This window comes from Branchiostoma floridae, chromosome 2 (assembly GCF_000003815.2).
Source record: "Branchiostoma floridae strain S238N-H82 chromosome 2, Bfl_VNyyK, whole genome shotgun sequence".
Taxonomy (NCBI): domain Eukaryota; kingdom Metazoa; phylum Chordata; class Leptocardii; order Amphioxiformes; family Branchiostomatidae; genus Branchiostoma; species Branchiostoma floridae.
In genome coordinates, this window is record NC_049980.1 from 30,638,728 (window position 1) to 30,657,056 (window position 18,329).

The window sequence follows — 18,329 nt, forward strand, 5'->3', positions numbered from 1 at the left end:
GCCCGCTAACAACCACCACCCCTCCAAAGCTACATAGTGCCTACTCATTGTAAGCTGAGTCGAGTGTTGAAATATGATTGTGTCAAGTGCCTTTCCAAAGGGCACAACACTTGGGACTGCCAAAGATTTGAACTCAGAAACTCTAGGTTCTAAGGTTCTAAGTCAAAATTTCCCTAACCCAAAGCTCACAATTCCACTTTCAAGTCGGCACTGACCCTAGTGCTGAAACGGGTCCTGCTGTGCCGATTTGTATCAATTTCCAAACCTCGGTGCTTGTGCTTGCCAAACTGGAAAGGTATGAGTTATGTGTCTGCTGTTCTGTGTAACCCACCTTGAACTCTAAAACACCCCGGCAGCAAAGTCAGCTGTAAGACGATTTCCCCAGCTAAGACGGCACACAACAGGATTACAATGTCGTTGTCTACCTTGAAACAACTACCCTCGCTACAGGATTATAGCTAACAGGGATTTGTACATATATAGGTATGACTACCTCAAACACACTGTAAGCTTTGAGTGTTTCCAGACAAGTAAAAACGCTCTTCTTTGGGAAAGGGGCTTAAACCTGACGTGAATACTAATCGGGGCAAACTAGCTTGGCACAGAGCCTTTAGTGGTTTTCTGTAATGATAGCAGCTGTGATTGCGCCTCTCTGGGCTTTCAAGAAAGACAGTTGATGTCTTTCTGTTAAAGACCGTCATTATGAAGCTAAAACTGTCACCACTCAGATGTAATGATCATTATTGCCAGGAAACATTTTTACTTCACTTGGAAATATTTTGAATTGTATGTAATTTCTGGTACCTAATTTAACCACAAAGAATATTGATGGTCCCATAAATTCTACTTTTGAGCTGGCTCAGACCAACAAATACACTAGAAATTCATATTCATATTTAGTAGAATCATTGTTACCTTTGCCAGAATGGCTAAGGTTATGTTTTAGGCTTGTGAGTCTGTGTGTCTGTCTGTCTGTCTGTCTGTCTGTGTGTTAACAGTATAACTCAAGAAGCCTTTGATGGATCCCAATAATATTTGGTAGGTGGGTAGGGGTCGGGAAAACGAAGGTCAAGTTTGATAATGGGCCCCCTAGCGGCTTGCTAAGGTACTGCAGCAAAACCTCAATTTTTTTAATCTCGTGTTCTGGACCTGCTGTGGTTATGATTTTTGAGTGGTAGATAGCCCTTGGTGCAGAGAGTAAGTGCTTTAAGTTTGGACCCCCTAGCGGCTTGTTTGGAACTGCAGTCGCCGATTTCCTTTCAAACTTTGGACGAGAATAACTCGAGAACGTGTTGATGGATCGTCATGGTTTTTGGTATGTAGATAGCCCAAGTAACAATGTACACAATGGAATACCAATTATGCAAATCAGCAACTAATTTGCATAATTAATGAGGAAAGTTTATAAATCCACTGCATTTCATGATAGGACTTTCAAACTTGTCACATATATAGATGAGGAAGAGAGAAATATCAATGCATATTAGTTATGCAAATGACGGCCTCATTTGCATAATTAATGAGAAAATATAAACGTGTTGACGGATCGTCATGGTTTTTGGATGTAGATAGCCAAAGGGAAGACTTACATGATGGAATTGTAATTATGCAAATCGACTGCTAATTTGCATAATTAATGAGAAAAGTTTGTAAATCCACTGCATTCCTTATAGGACTTTCAAACTTGTCACATTTTTAGCTAAGAAAGAAGGAAATATCAATACACATTTATTATGCAAATGATGCTTGATACAATTTAATATTATTATGTAAATCTAATCTGCATAGGGATCTAATTTGCATAAGTAATGGCAAAATGTTATGAACCAACTCCAGGCATATAAAATAAAATGTAATGAGTAACACATTTATGTCTACAGACATCATTCTACATAACAAACCTGGTTTATTTGGCAAAGGTATGTGTTCGTTGAACTCTAGTTCATAATGAGGTAGTATTGTTTAAGAGTAGTGTTGTTTTATCTATCCTCTAGTTCTAGAGAGAGAGGGATGGAGAGAAAGAGAAAGTTAGAGTTAGAGAAAGAGAAAGAGAGAGAGAGAAGAACAAAGTTGTTGTTCATTCTCATTATATCCAATATCAAATATAATATAGTACCATTTAAGAAATGTTGAACTGGATTTTTGGTTGCCATCACGATCAAGAAAACAGTTTCTCACACCTTCCAGATGACAGGAGAATACATTGAACTGAGTTCCTTGTCACGTTTGTGAAGGTTAGACATCCAGGATATGATAAATAGATGATGGTTCAAACTCTTCTTCTGGATAACATCAAAATTTTATTCAGACGTTTCAGAAGACATCCGCCTTCCTTCCTCAGTGAAATGAAAATGAAGACAAACAATTTCTCAGAACAAAGAATAATAGGAGTTCCTTGTCCTTTTATCATTGCAGCAAGGGCTAAACATCCTGCACTGTGCAGCACAGAACGGCCATGTGGATGTTATACAGTTCATCCTGGAGGATCTGGAGAGTTTCGACCTCAATGGGAAAGATAAGGTAGGATGGAACCACTGTGTTAACGTTTATTCTTGATACTCCTTCATTTTGCGCAAAATTTCAGTGTAGTACTTTTATTTTCACCGGGTCTCCAAATCACTGTCTGTCTGTCTCACTCATTGTTTGGAAGCCCATCTCATTCAATTTTTGTCATCAAATCAGTCATTTTAAGCTTTAAGAAAACACATTTTCATTAATCTCATCGTTGAAGAGGTTCATCAGTCACGTTTGCAAACAGTTACAACAATTTTCATCAATCAGTGACTGTTTTTGAAAAGGTATAGTACATACCTCCCAAATTGTCGATGTCTACCAGTACATCATCTTCAGGGGAATGACCTAATCTCAGTTCTCGCGAGAGAACACGAGACTAGGTCAAGCTTGCGTGGATCATCTGCCCCCTCCCCCCCTTTATTCCAAACCCGGCTACACTCTACGTAATGCCCTTGTGAGACCAAAAGACCCTCTACTGCCCAGTGAGAAGTGTGGCGTGATATATAAGTTTGCATGTGAAGAGTGTGGTGAGACGTATGTGGGAGAAACGGAAAGATCGCTAGGGGAACGGACTACCGAACACCAAAAGTCCCTAGATCGCCTGGACGGCAAATCCGTGATTAGCCAACACCACCTCAAATCACGTCACTTGGTCACTACCAAGCCAATCTCGGACAACATAGACATTATTGACTTAGAAGCACGTAATGCACATAGAAAGATTAAGGAGGCCATCCACATTCAACTAGAGGCTGCGAAGTTGAACCGGACCGAGGGTTGGGAGCTGCCCAAGTGCTACCTACCCCTTCTCCGCAAGGAGGCGGGGGGAGGGGGCAGATGATCCACGCAAGCTTGACCTAGTCTCGTGTTCTCTCGCGAGAACTGAGATTAGGTCATTCCCCTGAAGATGATGTACTGGTAGACATCGAAAATTTGGGAGGTATGTACTGTACCTTTTCAAAAACTGTCACTGATTGATGAAAATTGTTGTAACCATTAATCTCATGTCATGAAATTCATGGACAGTTCAGTTGGACAGGTAGGGTAAAAGTTTATATTTGTACCAAGAAGCAAATCTTCCTGAGACAAAGTTTTCATTATCGGTATGCCTTTGCAGAGCCAGCATAACACGTGAACAAAGTATTTCTGTTTTATCAAGTTATCTTGGTGCATACATGTGCATCACTTTCAAAGATTAGTTGTTCAGACACGTTGTAGTCCAGGGATTTAGATTTCATTTGTACAGGATATGTGCAGTTAGCCTTGATCATGACAATCAGCCAATCAGACCTATTTGTCCCAGTGGGACAGATGGTGCATGGCATGGCATCTTTTAAAAACTGTACAAGATCAAATTTCAGGATACCTCTGGAATCCTGTATCCATCCCAGGAACAAACTGTCTTTGTTGGGATGGAAAAAAAGTTCACCCCATTGGTCTAAAAAATATGAAATTTATGATATGAAATTTATGTGTATTCTATAGGGTTAAAATAACATGGGCTCGCAAACAATTAGTAAGACAGAAACAATTTCAAGCTTTACAGTAGTCTTGTTCAAACATTGGAGTTATGGTTACACCAAAAAGTAGTTACTCAAGCAACTGGATATGGTTTTGGAAACGGTCAGACGTTTCGGATAGAATCCACTATCCTTCGTCAGTGACACTGAAGTGATCTGGAAGAAACAGGTCTTTTATACTCTAACTATGAATGAAGACAATTTCAGATGTCCAATAGGAGTTATGATTGCATTATACATACCTCTAGTAGATATATTAGAGAAGCTTTTCCAACCCTTCAGAAGGATAATTAAGTTTCAAATATGCTGTTTGTCTGATCTTTATGATGCAGAATGGCAAGACTGCTTTCCACATGCCATGGCATTCCTAAAACTTTGCATGTAGATGATTAAAACATTGAAGTTAATTGCTAAATATATTGCCAATGAATATATCAGAGAAGACACACTTAAGAGGGCATTTTTAAACTTTCATGAGGATGGTTTAGTTTTTATCACGCTCTGATAGTTTGATGTTTTTGATGCAGAACAGCAAGAATGCTTTCCAAATAACACTTAAGATTATTTTTAACCCTTCATGTAAATGTTAATTTAAAAGTATTTACATGAATGTCTGATGTTTTTGATGCAGAACGGCAAGACTGCCTTCCACATTGGCGCGGAGCATGGTAAGCTGGAGCCAGTTGAGTACCTCATCGGCGCTGGGTGTGACGTCAACGCCAGATCCAAGGTACTTACTGCCTCCCTTCACAGGCCACAGCAAATGAATTGTATGGATGACTTTGGAAAATTGTATGAACGACTTCACAAAAATCAAGATGGGCTAAGAAACAAAAAAAATTGACACCATGAGCACAATAAAAAGAACTTAAGGTACAAAACATGGTAGAAGAGGTGTAGCACAGAGGGCTACATGGTATAGTATCACTACAACTAAATGCACTCAATGCTATTGTACTTGATGTGTCATGGAAATACATCTGTGACTGTATTTCCCCTCATAAAAGCATTCCCACCTTGGGCCTGCCCTTGGTGCTGGAAGAGTTATGATTCTTCTTCTTCCAATGCATGCCCACATTCATGTGGATGAATATTCTATTCTATTCTGTGATGTTGAAAATCAAAACAAAAACAAAATAAGCATAGACACAAGATGACTAAAGTTTTAAAATAGAGACCAAAAACACAAAAAGAAGAACTTGAACAACTTAAGTATGGAAGAAAATTTACAGAAAGTGACACTAGTGTAGTAAGAAAGTGACACTAGTGTAGTAGTAATCAGCCAGTGAAAGGGTATATATGTCACCCCGTAAGGGGCAGTATAACCCTGCCGTGTGTGAGCCCGTTGTACAATGATGATGATGAATATCACTTATATAGTATACAGCTATACAAGAATATTGCACCATGGCACCTGGGATGTTTTGGGATAGCACAGATGGAAAGTCACAACATACTTTCCCATTTTCAGTACATATCTTAATTGTTTACCATCGCAGTTAGGAAGAAGCTTTCTCATTTCTCCTTGAATCAGGCAAATATCAATGTGCATGTGATGTCATCCATGAGACTTCCCTGCTGTTGCCTAATGGAGACAGGGATAAAACCTGACCTTTGCATTGATGCTTTCTTCCTGCTGCGGGATAAGAGGAAGGCTTTTATCATGAACGAGACAGGAATCCTGGAGTGAACCTGAAATGGCAGCAATGTTATACCTCCATAGCTGTAGCTAACGAAGCTGATTGTGACAGGATGGTCTAATGTTCAAGTTTTAACTGCCTTTTTGTTAAATTTAAGGAAAACCCTTTCATTCTGAGACTACACCATACAAGCAATCCCTTAACATGGTATCTAGGTGGAAACCATAGTAAAAAGACTAAATTACCAATATTTCAATAGCTGTTTGAGCCAAAGTAATATATAGTGTTTCATAGGTTTAGTGTTCTGAGCTTTCTGTGGCCAATGTACATAATGTCCACCCGGCCAATGGCAATGTGACCAGTTTTTGGTGGACCAGTTTTAGGTAATTGTTCCCATTGACACAAGTATTAAAAATTCTGTCTAGCATGACCGCCGGTGCACATTTACCAGATTTTCAGTATGCAGTGGTTTTGTTGGGCAGCTGTAACTGTATTTCTCCCCACAGAGCAGGGTTGTAGCCAGCCGGAAATCATTTTCTGTCCCCTCAATTTTGAATCCTATCGAGCGCCCTAGGCACAAGACGTCACGCCAATGGTGCATGCATCTGTTTGGGTGAGAAATTACGCAAGGGAGACAGTTTTTTAAATCTTTACAGTTTTTCATAGAGGACCGTCCCTAGCTGCAAAATTCTGTCAAAGGACGGAAGGACAGGTGCTGGCTACATCCCTGCCACAGAGGCATTCCCACCATGGTCCTCTCCTTGGTGCTGAAACAGTTATCATTGTGTGCTGTAATGTTTTTTTCTTTTGTCAAATCAAATCTAACACTCAATTTTCAGACATTCTACACAAACATGTAACTGTACTGATATATTTTAACGTATTCCAAAGCTCAGCAAAACAGTAGGAACCAAATAAGAAAAAAGTTATGACTCTAAAAGAAAGCTGGACTGTCAACTGACTAACTCCATTCCTTGTCACCTGCAGTGCGCGATCCAACTTTGGTCCTATCACATTTATATGATAGAACATGTGGCTAGTGGATAATAAGCTGAAAACAGTTTATGTTGCCCACTTCCTTTGTTAAGGTATGGTTGTAAGGCCCAGATGGCAATGGCTTCTTTCAGCTGGTTGTTGCTTTCAAATTGCATCCACAGTCATAAACACTATATTTGCCTTAGGATGGGAGCACAGCTGTCCACTACGCCTCCAAGAACGGCCATCCTGAGGTCTTGACCAAGATTATCCAGGCTGGGGCAGAGGTCAACGAGAGAGACAAGGTATTTGTCATAAGCATTGTCCTTTTTTAAGAAAGGAAATTATGGAAGATAAGTAGTCCTTATGAAATAAAAATTTTGGGAGCCAAGGAAGCTTGCGATGAGCGGGATAAAATGCAGAGATCTTATTTCATAAAAATTGCAACAAGGCAATACAGAGGCCTAACTTTCCTTCAGTGTACCCAACAAGTGTGGCACTTTAACAACTGCTCAAACATAATTTCAGTGCTTCACACTATCTCGCTATCTTAGATAAAGATAAAAACTAAAAAGGATTCCAAACATTGTACTACTTGCAAAAATTTATATGCATGCATGCAGGCATGTTTAAGTGAAGAATCAGCCTTCCCACTACATGGCAGTTAGCCTGGGATTACCCCTGCACAGTAAGGCGGTGCATAGTAGCCAATCTATTACCGCTTTGTGTATGCAACAAGTAGACATCAAGTGCAAATTGAATCAGCAGGAATTTTAACAGTTTTTTGGGCTGTTTTTAGGAACAAACAACATAATACCAAATTCTACATTTCATGTTACAGTAAATGCATTTAATTTTGCAATAGCAGGAAAATGACTTTTTGCGGTGGCTTTAAGTTTGCAGTAGCACCATGCACCCTAGTCTCTTACTGCCATGGACAAATGTTCGCGGCGGTTTTAAGTTCACGGTGAAGCAACCACCGCAAAAAATGCAAACATTAAACTACTGGGAAAGTTTCTGCATTTACAGTACTTGCTAGGCAAACACTCCCATAATAGTTTGTTTATAAACTGTGGCAATCACAATATTGTAGATATGTTTCCTGGGAACTAAGTGTCAGGTCAACCAATCCAGTGGTCTGGAGCAACCAATCCTCCTCACCAAGCATTTTTCCTCTGTCCCTTGAGTTATTGTTTAGTCCAGGTTTAATGTATAACATTGCATAGGATTAACCCCGGACACCAGGACATCCAGTGGGGCATAAAAGCCAATCTACAACCGTTTTGTGCATGCAAGTCAAGTAGATAACAGCCAGTATAACATTGATGGCTTTCACCAGGACGGCAAGACGCCGCTGCATCTGTCCGCAGAGGAGGGCTGGATCGATATCGCTGAGATACTGCTGGACAACAATGCAGATGTCAATGCAGATGCCCACGTGAGTTGAATCTGTTGTGGATAGATTTATGTAACAACCTACAAGGCTGGAACTGAACTGTGTTCTCTGAATACCTTAAAATGTTGCAGAAGTTTGTCATCATTAGCTCTACTGGTAGAAAAACTGATTGTAATCATTATGGCAAAGATCATGATTCTTATCTCTGTAGACATGCAGAAACTCCAGTCCCAAAGCAATCTCTACCAATAAAATAACTTTAATTATTATCATTCTGTCGGATTGCAGTACCTAATCTGACATACATTATATATGATAAACAAGACAAAAAAAAGAGTTAGACGTAGAAAATATGTATTAAACAGTCCCAATAACCATAACTTAATTATCATTATCAATTATAAGGTGATGGCACTTTTGATTACATGATGGCACTTTCAATTACATGTATTTGTAGCAGATAGCTTTGAATTCCTTTACTTTTATCGTACATGATTTGAGAGTTGGAGTCTCATTATTTTGTGATTGCTGATCAATCTATAGCGTAAAGCATTGAAATGCTGTAATTATTCTATTTCAGAAATGTACGCCTGGAGCTCATCCAAAGAGAGAATTTGTGAAGGGCCAAAAGCCCGTTGATGTGAAAGTATGTCCGACTACTGCAGAAAAAAATTGCAATGTTGTGTTGGGTTTTTTTCCTTGGCAATTGGTGCATTCACATTGTTGGTTTTGTCTCTTAATAAATGGTGTGGTTTGCAGCAAAAACGTACTAACCATCAACTGGAAGAACATTCTCCGGAGCAGAGCCTTGTCCGCGGCCTATACAATATGCACTGCTAAACTGGTCTGAGATTTCCACTTTTGTGGCCACGGCCTCTAACCAGCTGTCATTGATAGAATTGGCTTTCTGATTGACTGTCCATTGGCTGGAGGCCACGCAAATAAAAGTAAAAAGCTTGAAGCCCAGTTCAGCAAAGACTATTGAATAGGCCTTGGACGAGGCTCTGCAAAGGAAGATGAATGAATGTGAAAGGACAGTGCATTCAACAGACTACACAGTAATGGTTACTGTGTTTCTCTAAGAGGTTTTGGTCAGGGGTTATTTTGTTGTGTTTTGCATCCATTTCTACAATTCTATTAGTAGCTTTGATTTCTTTAAAAATACTGTATATGTATTTTCCTCACTCAAAATGAAAGCAGTTGAAGCCACTACTTATAAGGTACATGTAATGCTAGGTCATCTTTATCCGTGGGGTGACCTTTATCCGTTATCTTTAAAAACAGCACACTTAGGAGTATTTAGTCTGCTGACAGTGGTTTCAAATATGAAATATTTTCAAAATGTTAGGATTTGAAACCACCTTTGTCGACTTTATATCCCTAAATACGTTTTTTTGTACAAACAACGAATATAGGTTACCCTCGGATAAAGGTGAACCAGCGTTATATCAGATATTGTAGAAAGGGTTCAAAAGCAACAACAAAATCACTCCTGACCAAAAGTAGACTGGTGCACAATATGGTATAAATCTAAATTTTAAATATGCATTGGGAGGACCAATCCAAGGACTTTAAGGGTTCTGGTTTGTTTGTTTGTTTGTTGCTGGTGTTACAGCTGAAGGGCTTAGCGAGGAGTGCAGTGGTGCGGTGGACTGGTGACATTCATGTTTTGTGAATAACAAAAGAAGCTAACTGTTGAAACCTTCTGCCTTGTTGAGCACAGAAAGAAGTCAGCCCCCTACACATGGCAGCTCAGAACGGTCACCCACGGGTCTCCAAAATCCTCATCGACTACGGAGCTGATGTGGACTCCATGAACCATGTGAGTACACATGTATCTTCATACTTGAAAGGATTTTAACTTTCTTCCTGCAGTCTTACCCTGTAATTAGGAGTGGGCATGATTACAAACTGTTTTTTTCTTGTTGGAGTGGTCCAGAAGGACCGGACCTGAAAAAATCTGTGGACCAGACTATCAACCGATTAGAAAATGAATAGATTGCAAGTGTTCAAGGGTTTTTAAGCCAACCGGTCCAAGAAAGTAACAAGTACAAAATAGGGGAGGGTTTATTTTCATTTGCAAGTCTCCACAGTTAAACTTTCTGTTAAGTTAACAGAGACAGTGTCGCTTACATGAAGTTGGGATCTTAAAAGCAGACCTGGTCTTCTGGACCTAGACTGCACCTTCACCTGAATTTTTTGTACCGGTACCTATCCCTACCCCTACCTTTAACCAATACAGATAAGGTGGCACTAGAATATCTCTGACTGAAAGCTGCATACCCTAAGTCGGGACACGATATCAATCTTGCTTTCCTCCACCTTGCAGCACCACATGACGGCCCTCCACCTGGCAGCCCAGTCCAACTGGTACGACGTCTGCAGGTTGCTGATCGAGTCTGGCTGTGACATCAACGCACTCAACGCCGTGAGTACACATTAAAAAGTACAAATGTAGTGACATCGCTGTCAGAGTGTGATGAGCATATTCCCCCAGTGTAACCCATGCCAGCTATTATGCCTCCGGGCATGTTATGCCTTAGACTGTACATGTGTAGAATATACATTGTACAGTCAAGAATCCAATAGTAGTATCAATATTGTTTGCACAGTCCTCAGTTTGGTCCAAATACCAATTTGTCAAGAAAACCTGTACGTGATTTTGGAAACAGTCAGACGTTTCAGATAACATCAGTTATCTTTCGTCAGAGATCTAGTAGTAGAGCATGTTTTATATCCCAACTATGAATTGATATGGAAGGAGATGTATGATATGGATGGAGATGTATCAATTTTTAGTGACATTGTCTTCAAAGTGTCCTGAGCATATTTCCCCAGTGTAAACCATGCAAGCTATATGCCTCCGGGCATTTCATGACTTAGACTGTACATACCTGTGTGGAATATACATCGTACAGCCTAAATATCTATCAATTGTCTGCACAGCCAAGTTAGGACCAAGGTGATGCAATTCACAAAAGGTGTTACTGCTTGTGCTATTCCAACAGACAGACATCACAGCTAGTATAAAAGCCCATTCAAAGTATAAATAAATATGTAACAAATAGCTTGTATGTCAACCCAGGTAGAAATTAGGCTGTGCAGAATATACAGTCAGGTAGAGGTACAGGAAGGTAGGGTCCGGTCATCGAGGCAAACCATGAAGTTGAAGCCCAGAGCTGGACTCACTGGACATATCAGCTGCATGAAAGCACAGTGTGAAGACTATTCGACTGCTGCCTACCCGTGACAGGGATCCCAGCAGCAGTATAATCAAAAATGGATACGACGACGATAGAGCCAAGTACCTATTTAGTATATGCCTAAACCACGACCATCTTATGTTACTTACTATAACAGAGGACCCAGACTCCGATTCACCTCGCCTCTGAGAATGGACTCAATGATGTCTGTGAGATGCTACTGAAGGCTGGAGCAAAGATGGACGTCGCTGATAAGGTAGGCCTGACTCACAAGAATGCGCAACTTCGATGAGACAAATGTCACATTCAGTGATAGCCACCAACATCTTGTGTACTTAACTCAATGTCACTTTATTTAATTCCTTTGAAGAAGAAAAAACATCAGGATTTAAACCCAATAATATGATGCACTTATAGTTGACTAAGACAATGTTCATGCAATTAGCCTTCAGGCATGATTTTGCAAATAAATCATCATCATCTTCATCGGTTGACTTGCTTACACATGACTGGGTTTTACCAAATAGATATTGTCAATGTAAATCCTATTTGTTTACAGTCATACCTTTTTTCCACCTACAGCAAGGGAAGAACCCACTTGGAGTAGCAGCGAGAGGAGAGCACATTGCCATTGTGGACATGATGATCAAGGCAGAGCGATACTATGAAATGAGAAAGGTAACATTGATGTTTATATGATAAAATAAAACTTTACTATTATGATTATAGCCTGCCTGCCTACCTACATGCTTGCCTAAATTCCAAGGCCTAAAGGACTAGCCCCTTGCTTCTTTCTGTGAGGTTCCTCGCTCCATGATAATGATAATGCATGGCTCTGAGCTTATTCTGCATTCACGTTAGATGCAACTGCAATGTAGCTCTACTAGACTCAATCATCAAACATATTTCATATGATTATGAAAACAGATTACATAACCTTCTCCCTGGTACCTGAAAGTTGCTGACCGTAGAGACAGGATAACAAAAATTCCAACAACTATGAGCAAAATATTACCTCAAAAACTGCAGTGTACATCACTAGTGTTGCTAGACCCTAACCATGTCATCAAACAATCTTGTAATACATGAAATTCAGAAATGGCATTGTATAGAAATTTGACTGTGGTATTATACAAAGACCTAGTTTTGCAATTAGTTTTGCTGGATTTGTGACATCTTAATATCACTGCACCATGACAATTCAAGAGTTAATTCTGTATTTTTTTAAGTTTGTGGCTGAACACGAGGAAAATTTACTTTAACTGTATCTTCAAAGTGAGTAACTGAAAATTCTTAATCTGCTTTCCCAGGGTGTTCCAGAGGATCAAGAGGAGTATGAAGAGTTCTACGAAGACGAGTTATTTGCATACTTAGAAGAGGACGAAGACGAATACTCAGACGAGTACTCTGACTACGAAGACGATGACGAATTTGAAGACGAACTTGTCGACGAACTTGACAAGGGGGGCAAGGCCGAGGGTGACCACGTGGTGGACGGGAAGGACAAGCTGACCCCAAACAGGTGTTTTAGAATTCCTTAAGCTTTTATGAGCTGTATTCACATGTTATGTATTTCGCAATTTCCTTCATTGAGAGATCTTTTGTCAACAAATTGTTTTTTTATCGATGTGTTAGATTTTAATGTGTATCAGATTTTAGTGTTAAGTTTATTGCAAATTCTTGCTAATTGCAGGTAACATAAGAGATTCAAACAGTGTAAAAAGAATTATTATATCACAAGTGTCTACTCTAGTCTAAAGCTAGTAAAAGCTAACTCTAGATCCTAGGATAACAGATGAAGATTTCTAAATATACATGTTAGGCCTGTAAACTTAGTGATACGTAATTCAGCCTTCCTGGCTGCGATGTATTAACGAAATAAACCACTCATTCATTCATTCAACAGTCCGGACCGGAAGGAGAGCGAAACAGGAAGCAGCAGAGCTAGCGATACTAGTGGCTACAGGTCGGCCACGCGGCTGCGCAGGAGGTCCCACAACCTGGACGGGGAGGATTTCGACGAAGAGTCAGCTGATCTCAATGGCCATGACCCCTACTCCGCACCCAGCGATGACTTCAAGGACGAGGACGAGTTCAGCGAGGGGGAGGAGTTCTCGGGAACGTACGTCTCGGAAGACTCGGTCACGATCAAGGCACCGCAGAAGTCCAGACTGAGGAAGGTATGGCCCCGTTCAGTTGGTAATGACCATGGCAATATCCTAATGCTCTGGCAATGGCTAAACTGCCTTATAAAAAAATGACAATCTCTGCCACATAGGGCACACTTGTAAGCCGACTCAGTCTCGGTCTAACATTCACTGTCTCCAGGCTGAGGAAGGTATGGCCCCATTCAGTTGGTAATGATCAATCCTACTAGTAATTGATATCAGCCCTAATGCTCTGGCAACCAATGGCTAAACAGCCCTATAGGAGAATGACAGTTTCTGCCACATACTGATGATCAACTCGCTCCTTCCAACTCAAGTCATTTTGGACATAGGGCACACTTGTAAGCTGTACTCAGGTCTGCTGTATAGCTCTGATGTAGATGGCTTTTTTGATTCCTGTAGCAAAAAAGTCAGGTTGTGTGTCCAAGATTCTAACTTAACTAGTTCAAGAATGACTTCTACCAACACAGATGAACTTTCAACTTATTTTTGAAGTTATTCACCAAAGTTGCATTTACCGGACTTCTATAGTGAAAAAGACTGACCCTTGTGTTTCCCTTTCAAGGTGTCCTTCCGCCAGGACCGGTCCTCCGAGACGCAGCACATCCGTAACATCTGCTTCAAACTCGCCACCAAGTACCTGAAGTCTAACGAGTGGAAGAGACTAGCCAGGATCTGGAAGTTCAGCGAGGGGCACATCAAGGCTATTGAGCATCAGTACGCGGGTGGGTAATGCAACAGAGATATACTAAGAGTAGGTGGCAAGGCCAGCAAGGCTAATACTGTTAGGAACGGTTCAGCCATTGCCTGAATAAAAGTGAACCTGACTGAAAAGTAAATCTAAAAGCAACATAATCAGACAACAAACTGCCACACAAATGTAGTAACTGCCTTTTTACTTAATTCCTATTCAGTACTTTTACCTTTTATACTATTCTGCGTCTCAGCTATAGCCACTACTTAGCAACTTACCAGTGCCAAATGAAACTAGCAAACCTTTTTTCTGAAAGACCTGGACATTTTCATCAATATTTTATTATACACTCACATGTACTTCTATATCGGGTGTGTAAGCAGTTTTGTTAAATGGTAGGGCTCAAGTTGGTACATGTATAGTTAAATGAGGTTTACTTCAGTATTACATTGCATGGGCCAGTTGTTTACCATGTAGTTGATATGTTTTCAAACCCAGGAACCAACAGCTATCGCGAACATGGCTACAGAATGTTGTTGATCTGGTTGCACGGTGAATGCATTGCCAGAAACAACCCCATCAAAGGCATCTACGAAGCACTACTGACCATCGACAGGAGAAAACTGGCAGGTGGGTGGCTTGATATATACCAGATGAACATTTTACAATGCTTGAGGGAGCTCTTTCAGGAGAACATGGATTGATTATTTTTAACTTTTGGCAGATAATTTGTGTTAGCAGACTTTTAGTTTTAGCAACAAAGTCCACAGTTAAAAAAAGGAATAACTCAGCCTTTAACCCTTGTACCAAACCTTAACCTAGGTCCTATATTCTACCACCCCAGACTAGTACTCTTAGTGTAAGTCCCTCGATGGCCATGGAGCTCATCACTGAAGCATTGAATTCCATGGCCCAAGACTAGTGAAACTGTAAGTCTGTTCATGACCTGGAAGTTCGAATTGCGCAGCTATGGAGCTCATCAATCCATGGTCTCACACTCACAGCAACTCAACAAGCATTTTGCTACAATGAATATTACAAATTAAGGTTGTCTCTGAAATTGACTTGCTCCATGCGTGTTCCAGACGACATCAGAAGAAAAGCGAACGCCGAGGCCTCCCAGTCGCCGAGGAAGTGTGCCGTCTCCTGACCCACGTGACTCACCAGATGCCTTTGTATCACCACGCAAGTGCAACCATGGGCTATGTCGTCATTGGTCAGAGCTTCGCCTGCCCCGCGATGTGCTCAAGCCAGCTATCCTGACCTCCTGAGAGAGGGAAAACGTTTTCACGCGAGACCGCGTGAAGATTCCACTGGGACGTGCAAAAATATCTGGTATAGTCTCCTCTGCTCGTGAGTGTTGCATTCGGGAGATGTGGACTACAGAATTTTGTTCAGGTGTAGCTATAGAAAATGCGTATGGTAGAGTGTTTTCACTGGAAGGTTATAGGTGAAGGGAATGTGCAATGTTTTATTAACAAGGTTTGGTATGTGTATATGAGACAAAAAAATTTATCAAATGAAATTGGAAGCAAATGGGCCGCTTGGCATTGGAATGCCAGCATTAACCACCCTCAAAAGGTGCATTGTTGTACCATCAATGTAAGTGAAGAAATCGTGCACGAACTAAGAATAAAGATTAGAATGTCTCATAAATGTTACAGATGGACTCTTCCAAACTCTCTGGACCAGAAGAATAGAGAGCTCTGTGATAAATGTGTAAAAAGAACAAATGCATTGCACTGTTCAATATCTGTCCTAAGGTTGCAGTATCAAGGTCTAGACTGGATTTCTGACTGTTGTAAGGATGTAGGACGGTAGAAACGGAAACAAGAGAGTTTTTTTTTCTGACAGAAACAAAAATGTACATAGATTTTGGTGCTTAGTGATCAATGAAAAAGTTGAAGTCAATATTGCAAGGAATACATACTAGAATATAGGATGCTTTCTTTGTCACAAACAGTTTTGCTGGTGTAATAAGCTGTACATTATTGCAGAATCTAATGTCCTCTTGAGCAGGACTGAGTCAGAACAATGTTGGTAATTCTACTAGAGCCAAATTGATACAACTATAAAGGTTCAACCACAGTCCAAAGTCTTCAAAAAGACGGAGCGATATTTATAATCAAATGAATGTTGCACAAAAACGCAAACACAGAAATCTCCAGGTGTCTTACTCTTTATCACTTTTGTTGAGAACAATAGAATAATGTCACACAGAGGAAAGGTAAATATATCGTTACATGCTGATCTAGCAGCCTTTCCGTCAACCATACATGTAGATATGATTCAGTGTATGTGGGAAGAAAGGAAAGTAATTAATGTAGCAAATTTTAAAAAGAATTTGAGTCAAATTTGTGTTACATCTCCTTTCCACTAGAGTCTGTGACCACTGCTGACCAAAACATTTGACAGGTCGATGAACAGATTTCTTAGACAAAGAACAAATCTTTTTTAGTTTTGTGCGTTCATTGCCTTAAATCTTTATTTTCATACTTTTAAATTGTGAATCATATTTCAATTTGATTAAAATGGTAGCCCAAATCCAATTGTGGTTGCTCACTGCTATTGCAATCCGGTGGAAGTTGGGACCAGATTGAGATAACCTACTTGGTGTTTTGAATTTTAAAGAAAAGTACAGTATCATAATTCATATAGATGTAAAACCTCCTGGTGCACTAATCTAATGCTTGAGGTGTTGGCAACTTGATATCTATTACTTGGTGTTCACATTGAAGCACATGGCTATGGGTGGGGATGATCTACCTGGATTTTCTCCTAGTTAGGTTTTAAACTTCCAGTCCAACAACTTTAAGAAGGTTCTTACAAAGGCAATGTAAAAAAAATTAGCCTGGGTTCAACTGAGGCAACACTGTCAACTCTCATAAGTCTGCCACATGCTTTAATACTGTCATCTAAGCAAAATACATACTAATGGATTTAATCAGTTATCCCAGAGGTATCCACACTTCATATGTCCAAATATCTCAAGACATTTTTAGAAGGCCTCGATAATGTCTTTAAAATATGGAGTCATCTAAGGGCATCCAGCAGAATTATGAGAGTTGGGGTTAAATGTGCATAATTGTTAAACAACTGAAAAGCCATACAAGTTGTATCTTCCACTTTGATGGCAAAGAAGCTTTTAGTTAACAGGATTTTTGTCATCTTTTGTTGACCAATTGTTCAGATGCTTGAAACCATGAGGGAATAAAATGTTACAACAATAAAAGGTGGTTCAGTGTTCTTGTCACTTTATTTTACCCCCCTTGAAAGCAACCAAGTTCAAAACATAATTGTGACAGGTGTAAGTTACTGAAGATTACATGCCTTGTGTGTCATTCATTATTAATGTATAAAGTTAACATTTAATACCCTAAAGTGCAATGTACCCAGGCACAGAAAGACACATTTCAGTAATTCCTTAGTCATCGATGATCTTGTGTTGTAAAACTGTTGAGTACCTACCTTCAGCCAGTCGCTACTGTACTTGAAAGTTCAACTTGCAAGACCGACTATATAAGCCGGCTCCTAGGCCGGCACCAGGCCGCTTTCCGTTAGATATATTCTTCTAACCTTGTGCCAGGCAGAACGTTTTGACACCTTTATAGTCACTACATATATGACTACGCCATTGCGACGTTATTAACCAAGAATACCTTATCAAAATTAAGATAATTTAACAGATTCAACTTGCACTCACTCACTATATATCAGCATGCCTTTCGGTGACCTCTGCCCTTAGTTGAAAAATACCGCGAAAATAAAGGTCAGGGGTCACGCATTCAAAGTTTTTTTGGGGTGCGCCGCCTAACGGTCATTTAAGAAACAGCATGACATATAACATACCGAGTGAAGACGACCCATCAGCATTAAGACCAGAAAAGTCACTTTCTTCTTTCTTTATTTTTTGGCAATCCTTATCATGTTACTCGCAATTAGCTTTCGCGGTAAGAATTTATAAACGTATTCTAAACATCTTTTCTCACTTGTTAATGGTCCACTCCCACTAGTAGTACTTTGCGTGCAATACTAAATCTTTTCAATATTTGGTATTTGGTGCACACAGTAGGAAAGCTGAGACAACGAATTAGATTAATGCGACGTGTCTATCATAGGATCACCGTTTACAATTTGACTAATATTAACGCTTAGCTGCGAACCGTGCTGCATCGCTTTGACTTTATTCAGATCAACATTTAACTTAATATACGAGTAT

The 18,329-nt window shown here is 40.0% G+C and overlaps 1 protein-coding gene across 3 annotated transcripts in view; it reads left to right on the forward strand.

Annotated features, from left to right (window-relative positions):
• The window catches only part of LOC118409691 (ankyrin repeat and death domain-containing protein 1A-like), a 35,819-nt gene extending 19,104 nt beyond the window's left edge, over window positions 1-16,715 (forward strand). For 2 of the 3 annotated variants that reach the window (XM_035810925.1, XM_035810923.1), the window contains exons 5-18: window positions 2,416-2,520; window positions 4,666-4,764; window positions 6,856-6,954; window positions 7,989-8,087; window positions 8,626-8,691; window positions 9,769-9,867; window positions 10,375-10,473; window positions 11,406-11,504; window positions 11,831-11,926; window positions 12,559-12,770; window positions 13,155-13,428; window positions 13,982-14,141; window positions 14,609-14,740; window positions 15,196-16,715. In XM_035810925.1, coding sequence (XP_035666818.1) covers window positions 2,416-2,520; window positions 4,666-4,764; window positions 6,856-6,954; window positions 7,989-8,087; window positions 8,626-8,691; window positions 9,769-9,867; window positions 10,375-10,473; window positions 11,406-11,504; window positions 11,831-11,926; window positions 12,559-12,770; window positions 13,155-13,428; window positions 13,982-14,141; window positions 14,609-14,740; window positions 15,196-15,260 — 1,704 coding nt within the window. In that variant the 3' untranslated portion in view covers window positions 15,261-16,715. The remainder of the gene's footprint in view (window positions 1-2,415; window positions 2,521-4,665; window positions 4,765-6,855; window positions 6,955-7,988; window positions 8,088-8,625; window positions 8,692-9,768; window positions 9,868-10,374; window positions 10,474-11,405; window positions 11,505-11,830; window positions 11,927-12,558; window positions 12,771-13,154; window positions 13,429-13,981; window positions 14,142-14,608; window positions 14,741-15,195) is intronic. The other variant, XM_035810924.1, reaches the window with a different exon arrangement.
• Window positions 16,716-18,329: the final 1,614 nt, after the last annotated feature.